Genomic DNA, 7,469 nt, shown 5'->3' on the forward strand with positions numbered 1-7,469 from the left:
GTTTCCAGGACACTCTAGAAGTCGACAGGTGTAGAAAGGGAAGCGGGCGCCTTCCTGGAAAAGAAGTGGGTCGGGCTCAGCCGAAAAGCAAGCCCAGCACCAGCAGAAGCTTCCGGAACTGGATGTAAAAAGACCTTTCTTCCTGGAGCTTTCCGGACTCAATTAGATGTTGTACCAGTCTGGTTACCCTGGTAACAGGCGTCGCCGTTTGTCAAGAAACCGAGAGAAGAGGTGGGTTCGTCGGCCTCTGGAAAGATGATTAAATTTCCCGTTTAGTCTAACCCTAATGTAGTATTTGGAGAACCCAAACCTCTTTTCCTCACTTTGTGGATGCTGTGGGACACTTCTTCATTGAGGGAGGGAGGTTATTCAAGTGGTAGAATATTATTATTCTCATATAATGCTTACCAAGTGTTCCAGCCTCTCTGTATTACCTTACTTAATCCTCGCGATAACCCTATGAGATAGGTATTATCGTCTTCATTTCGAGGAGAATAAACTGAGGCACATATGTAAATTAATTTCTCAAGATCACACAGCTAGTAAGTGATAGAGCTAAGACTGGAATCTAGGCATTCTGGCTGCAGAGTCCATGCTTTTAACTCCTAAACTATGCTGAGGATTGAGGAAGTCTCATGTGGCCCTCGACCCACACAAGATCAGGAACTGGATAGGCCCCAGTCAGCCAATACCCAGGTGTTGGAACAAGAAAATTCCAGGAAATACAGACTTTAAATGACTGTTCTGTCCTCTCAGGGCTTGTGAGGGTCTAGGCAGAGGTAAGGCCTTATTATCTGAGAGAACATCTTGAGAATGTAGGGAAAGGTATTAGATAATTAGAGAATAAGGAAAAGATAAAGTGGTGCTGGTCCACAATCTTTTACACACAGGGGTTAAGGATAGCTGCTAACTCCAACAAAACAGTTCCTGAACTGTTCCTCCTCCCCCAAAAGAAGAAATGAATCAATAGACTTTTTTCTTCCTTAAGTCATGTCTTTCCACAGACTTAAGAGGCCTATTCATCTCAATCATGGAGTCATCCTCAAAGGGTCTGCTCACCCAAGTTACTCAATTCTGGAACCTCCTAGATGATCTGGCTGAAAATAACCCTGAGAGCTATGAGAAGTTCATTCAACAGCAGATGAAAGAGGGGAAACAGCTCTGTGCTGCCCCAGAACCACAGCTCTGTCTACAAACCAGGATCCTGGTATGTAGAGTTGGTGCCAGGGAAAGGGAAGTCCTGAATGAAATGGTCCTGGAATAATGAGAGAATGGCTTACCCTTAGCTATTACTACCTTAACACAAGAACACTTGAGGGAAACTGCCACTCTGAATGGAAAATTAAACATAGTGTGGAAGATTGTGTTGAAGGAGTAAGAATGGGAATTTCATATTTATACATTTTGGAGATCTCGAAATGAGCCATTTTTCTGCTAGGATGAAAATTAAAAGTCACGTAATTATGTAAAGGAGAATAATAGAGTTGGAGATTTTCCAAACAAAGAAAACTGATTTGATTGAGGAGGTAAGGAAGTGGTGAAATAGGGTCAAATTCAAATTCATCTGGAACAGCTTAGATCAATTCCCCCACCCTCCTCCCACTTCCTGTGGGAGCAGCAACTGGATGCTTAATGAAAAGCCAGCAGCTTTAGGGAAATCAGGTAACAGTAATTTCTTACAGTTTTTCAAATGCAGTTTAAATCCATGGAATGACTTATTTGGAGCCTAAAGTTCTCACTCTTCAAATTCTGTGATGAGTTACCTTTAGGATATTATTTTAAAATTTAAAAACTAGGTTTTGAGATATGCAAAATTATTTGCTTTCTAGAAACCGAAAGAAAAAATACTTTTTATCAACCTATGTCAGTGGAAAAGGATCCCAGCTCCCCAGTCAGCCACTCATCCAGTACCTCTACGTGTTGGCAGACCAGAAGATATGTCTGAGACATCAGGTACATAGAATTATGGGAGAGAAAGCACATTTTAAAAATTTGGGGGGAAATAAGCAAGAACCAGATTTTCCTTGGTAAAAGGCATTACATATTTTATTTGGTCATAATATACTTAATGACTAATAAGTATACCTTTTTGAAAATTGAATACTGTTTACTTTTCTAATAATATGAGCTATTTTTAACCCATATAAAATATCAAGAAATGCTCTAATTGGAATTTTATGTATATAGCACCATTGTGATTGTCTCTGAAAATACAGAAATAGAATTTATACTTTTCCAGCTTTATCAGGATATGGCTTAATATATTACCTGATGATATCATTAGTGAAACAAATCGTTTTCATTTCACACCCTCTGAATTACACACACAGATGTTTACACAGTCATTGATGTTGCCTACCATCCTGATGTTCTCCAGGCAGCAGAAAAAGACCAAGTGAAAAAAGATCAACTAATACAGATGGCCATGAAATGCATTGAGGAAAAACTCCAATTCACTCTCTCAAACTCTTACCATGTTACCAAATTTAGAATAAAAGGAAGTGTTCACAGAATGAAACAAAATCTGATGGGAATCCAAACTGATTCCACAGATTTAAGAGAGAAAATGAGAAAGGGTAAGTTAATGAATGTAATGGAAAATTAAACTGATTTAAAATGTTTTCTTGCCTCTGGTGTACATTTTGCAGATTAGAAGTCTCAATTGCAAAAGATGAGAAATTTAAGATAGAAAAATATAAATGTTAGATATTAGAAATATTAACATGTCCTAACATGGATGGACCTAGAGATTATCATACAAGGCGAAGTCAGTCAGAAGGAGAAAGACAAATACCATATGATATCACTTATATATGTAATCTAAAATATAACACAAATGAACTTATCTACGAAACAAAAACAGACTCATAGATATAAAGAACAGACCTGTGGTTGCCAAGGGGGAGGGGGGACAGGGAGAGCTAGATTGCGAGTTTGGGATTAGCAGATGCAAAACTATTATATATAGGATGGATAAACAACAAGGTCCTACTGTATAGCACAGTGAACTATATTCAATATCCTGTAATAAACCATAATGGAAAAGAATATGAAAATAATATATATGTATAACTGAGTCACTGCTGTACAGCAGAAATGAAACACGACATTGTATATCAACTATACTTCAATAAATTTTTTTTAAAATTAGCATGTCCTTAAAGATGTTTAAATCCTGCAAACTTTTAAACCAGATTCTTTGGTTTAAGAGTCTTTTAAGGGCTTCCCTGGTGGCGCAGTGGTTGAGAGTCTGCCTGCTGATGCAGGGGACATGGGTTCGTGTCCCGGTCCGGGAAGATCCCACATGCTGCGGAGCAGCTAGGCCTGTGAGCCATGGCCGCTGAGCCTGCGCGTCCGGAGCCTGTGCTCCGCAATGGGAGAGGCCACAACAGTGAGAGGCCTGCATACCACCAAAAAAAAAAAAAAAAAAAAAGTCTTTAAAGATTTCCCAAACCGATTTAGCTGCAGCTTTATCTGCCATCTTGGCTAACACTACATCTATTACAGCTCATCGCCTGATAGTACTTCATGTTGTTGATTGATTTTGTGATTTCATCTTCTTTTTTTTTCATAAAGAACTAACCCTTGAACAGATAAGAAGCAGTACTGTGAGCAATTCAGATCAGTTTCCTCAACTTTTACTGCCAAAAGACGAAGTTTCAAGTAAAACAAGGTGTCTGATAGAAGAGATTTCTAGTACAGAGATTGAAGTGGAGATGAAGAGACCAGCCTATGAATTAAAAATTGTGGCAGATCAGAATGAGAAACCTCTGAAAATTGAATTAAAAGTTGAACTACCTGGTATTAATTCAGTATCTCACTGTGACCTTAGTGTTTCTGAGGTAAGTTGAATGGATAATACTGTAAATTTGTATCAGTCAATATTCACTATATTATGCTTTAGTAACAAACTCCATAATCTCAGTGGCTTACAATAATTTTCTCAGGTTACATGTCAGCTCAGCCTGCTTTGCTTCATGAGTGTTGCACATTTTAAGATACAGGTGAAGAAACAATTCCTAATTTAGGTAAGTCATTCTCATGGAAGAGGGAAAAATAGAAATGGCCAAACCATGCAATAGATCCTAAAACTTCCTCTCAGATATGGACTATATTACTTTTACTCACACTGTACTGATCAAAGTAAGTCACAAGGCCAAGTCCTACATCAACAGGACTGGGAAGAACATTCTTCTCACAGGTAGTCACTAGAAGTTACATGGCAAGGATATATAATCCTCTTATATAAGAAGAGTAACAATCCTACAGTCTACCACAGTCCACCCTCTTGGTCACAAATATTTGCTTCTTTCCCCAGAACGACACATCCAATCCCAGTATCAGGCGCCAAAGTACAGGATTTTGCCATCATATTCTGCGTTAGACAAAGTTTGCACAAACTGCAAAGACAAGTTATCTATTCCCGTAACCCCATGCACCATACAATGTGGAATGGGGAGACGATTACCACAATTAACAGTCTCAATTCAGAAATTGGAAAAAATATGAGGCACACAGTAGTTGCTGATGCACGGCAATTCTGAAATCCTGGTAGGCAGATATTGCGAGGGTCCCTTTCCTGGAGGTAGAGGATGTTCTTGCTTAGGTCCCTTGACAAGGTTCCTTGATTACCTAGCCTCCTAGTTCCATTGTTTTCCATGACTTTCAGCTCCATTCTTTGGGACGTTTTTCCTTTTTCATAATCTACCTTAGCCACATCTGAAAAGAGCGTTGAAGAATATGCTGTCATTAGGTGCTGAGCAGCTTACTCAGCCTGTTTGCTGCCCATGGAATGCTGGGGTCAAAAGATTATTTTAAATTAGTTTTAGTCCAGACTGGTAGCACTTTCTTTCTTTGATTCCAGTCAGTGCTACACCTCTCAATTCTTTTTTAGACATGTCCATTTTTCAATAGCCTCTTTTGACTTAATTGCTGTCATCTGGGCCAAATGTAAGGCTTTAATGAGGTCCATCTTAATCCAGTTAGAGGTTTTAGCAAAGGGTATAAAGACTTATGATTTAGTATTTGCCTCTAGGCAGCTTTAATCAGCCTTTGTTGATAAAGAAATAATTTCTCAACGTTATTGTTTACTGGTTGAAAATAAAAATTAGTTCCATTTTTCATTCCTCAAGTCTTAGAATTTCTGGGCTCTGTATATTCCCTTTCAATTCTGTATTTTCCCTTGCAAACTGAGAAATTCTTTTCTGAGCTCATCTTTTTGTAGTACCTTGTTAAATGTGGCCAATAGAACCAATGCATGCAAATAACATTCTATTTTCCCACTTCTGTACCTAAAGCCACAAATTAACCGGGTACATTATGTCTTCCAAATTATTGTGAAAAGGGCTTTGTCACCATAAAACATAGATCACCATCTTTCCAGTCTCCAATAAGTTTCCTTGCTGTTTGCTGGTCAGCCCCAAAGTCAATGCTACATAATTTAGGATGGCAACACCCATCTTCTGGTACTGTATCAGTTAACTTTTGATATACTGAGCAGCAATAACCACCTCAAAATCTCAGGGATTTACAACAGCAACTTTATTGCTTTTAAGTGGGATCCTCTTCTTATGCGAAAGGAGTGAATAACTGGGAACAATAAACAGATAACACAAATTTTAACCAGGAAATATTTTTCTATTTTCATCTTTAAAATTTTCTCTTGGTTTATTATTCTTAGGATGACTTATTGATCGAGGTTTCTGAGTACAGATTACATCTGAATCTTCCAGAATCTGTGGATACTGAAATGACTACAGCAAAATTTATCAAAGAGAAAGCTACATTAATTGTCACAATGCCATTGGTGTAAGTTAAGAGCATCGTGTATTTGGAGTTTTTGGAGTTTTCAGTGATAAAGTCATGTGAACTAGAGGGCTTTCATTATGGGTGAAGAGGTTTATCTTAAACACTAGTTTCATTTTCTAAGAGTTCCTTTTGATGGAATGAGATTTTCTCATCAGCCGTTTTTTTTGTTTTGTTTTGTTTTAATTCTTTCTCCTTCTCAAGTAAACTTAGCATCAAGCAGAAACTACTGAAAACAGTACTGCCATGATATACTTGTTTCAAAGATATTTGTAATGGTCTTAAGTAACTTAAATATCATTTGGGAAAAGTCTATTTGTCTCAAGTATTCAATAATATGTGAGAATTCTTGCTTTACCAGTTGAAAAAAAAATTTTTGTCTCTAGTAAATTTCTGCATCAGGAATAAATCCCACACTGTGAAAGAAGTTTTTTATTACCAAGATGTGCCTTAGCAGTGACAGTTTCCTCCAGCAATAAAGATGTAGGGCCAATGTAATAGTATGCAAACCTTTGCTTCTATTAACCTCTGTACTTCTGTAAAACAGCTCTGGCAGGAGTCCAAGCCTACCTACCTTTTAATATCAGATATGGACTTGTCTGTGGATTAGATACAACGATGCAGTAACAGTAATTGGATGTTATTACACATAAGACACAAAATACATCCGACTCTAATTTAAGAAAAAGGAGCTGACTTTGGGACCAGTGCCTTTCTCCTAAGAAAATAATTTTTAAAATACAGAAGTGATGTACTTTTTAAACTCCCATTCATCTGTCAGTTCGTTCAATACAAAAGTATCAACTTTCCAATTTATATCCTAAGTAAGGAACATTCACATCAAACTTTAAACATCTCTTGGTCTTTTCTAGATATAAAACAACTTCCTTGTAATTATGTTTCTAATTCAACATAAGGTCTTTAAAGTTCTCATTAACTTTAAAACTTTTTAACTTTAGAAACTAATGTATGTGTAATAGAAATAATTGAAATGTGACAATTAAAAACAAATATAATTTTCTTAAACCTGGCCTGGACTTGAATTTTTCTAGCAATAGGATAATTTATTGTCTGAAAGTTTTCTAGAACTATATGATGTCCTAAAATTAACAAACCTATTATATTCTCCTTATCCCTCAAAAATACCTGGAATGCTTTGACCTTATCTTTGCTTCTACAAAATCACTGTGGAAACTTATTTCCTATAAACTCCCATACCTAACTATATTGAACTGGCTGACTCTACTCTTGCACTCTCGCACTTAGGTGTTACTTATGTCAGCAGCTATATAATTGGATACTTACTAATAAAATGAGTACAAGATCTAACATGCTTAATGTTAAAATGGTAAATTTACATCCTAGTTATTTTCCAAAATACTTTCACTTATATTCTAACATCTCCACCTCACCCTCCCTACAAAAAGCAAAACTTTGTCCAGGAAGAGCATTAACTAGTGATGAACTGTGGAGTAGTTTAAATTGGAATCTTACCAAGATTTTTCTTCTTCAAAACTGAAAACTTTGAGATGGACATGAATTAGCCTTGATTTAGATACCAGATTTTTCTGTAAACTTGGTGTTAGAGATCGGTAATCGGCAGTGATTATTTTCCCATGTATTCCAGAGTTCACGCGTTACTGGGGGATGAGTATTCCTTACAG

At 37.0% G+C, this 7,469-nt stretch overlaps 1 protein-coding gene across 2 annotated transcripts; it reads left to right on the forward strand.

The window, feature by feature from the left end:
• Window positions 1–16: 16 nt before the first annotated feature.
• Window positions 17–6,035, forward strand: PIH1D2 (PIH1 domain containing 2). 2 transcript variants are annotated; one of them, XM_027082314.1, is made up of 7 exons: window positions 17–231; window positions 1,005–1,207; window positions 1,830–1,953; window positions 2,331–2,576; window positions 3,577–3,842; window positions 3,948–4,028; window positions 5,681–5,791. In XM_027082314.1, the coding sequence occupies exons 2-6, from the start codon at window positions 1,031–1,033 to the stop codon at window positions 4,026–4,028; spliced, it is 894 nt and encodes a 297-aa protein (XP_026938115.1). In that variant the 5' UTR covers window positions 17–231; window positions 1,005–1,030; the 3' UTR covers window positions 5,681–5,791. The 2 variants fall into 2 exon arrangements, with proteins under 2 accessions (XP_026938115.1, XP_026938114.1); XM_027082313.1 differs by lacking the exon at window positions 3,948–4,028 and having other exon boundaries at window positions 5,681–6,035.
• The last annotated feature ends 1,434 nt before the right edge of the window (window positions 6,036–7,469 follow it).

This window comes from Aethalodelphis obliquidens, unplaced genomic scaffold, assembly GCF_003676395.1.
Source record: "Aethalodelphis obliquidens isolate GAN/ISIS:26980383/991018 unplaced genomic scaffold, ASM367639v1 scaffold46, whole genome shotgun sequence".
NCBI lineage: Eukaryota > Metazoa > Chordata > Mammalia > Artiodactyla > Delphinidae > Aethalodelphis > Aethalodelphis obliquidens.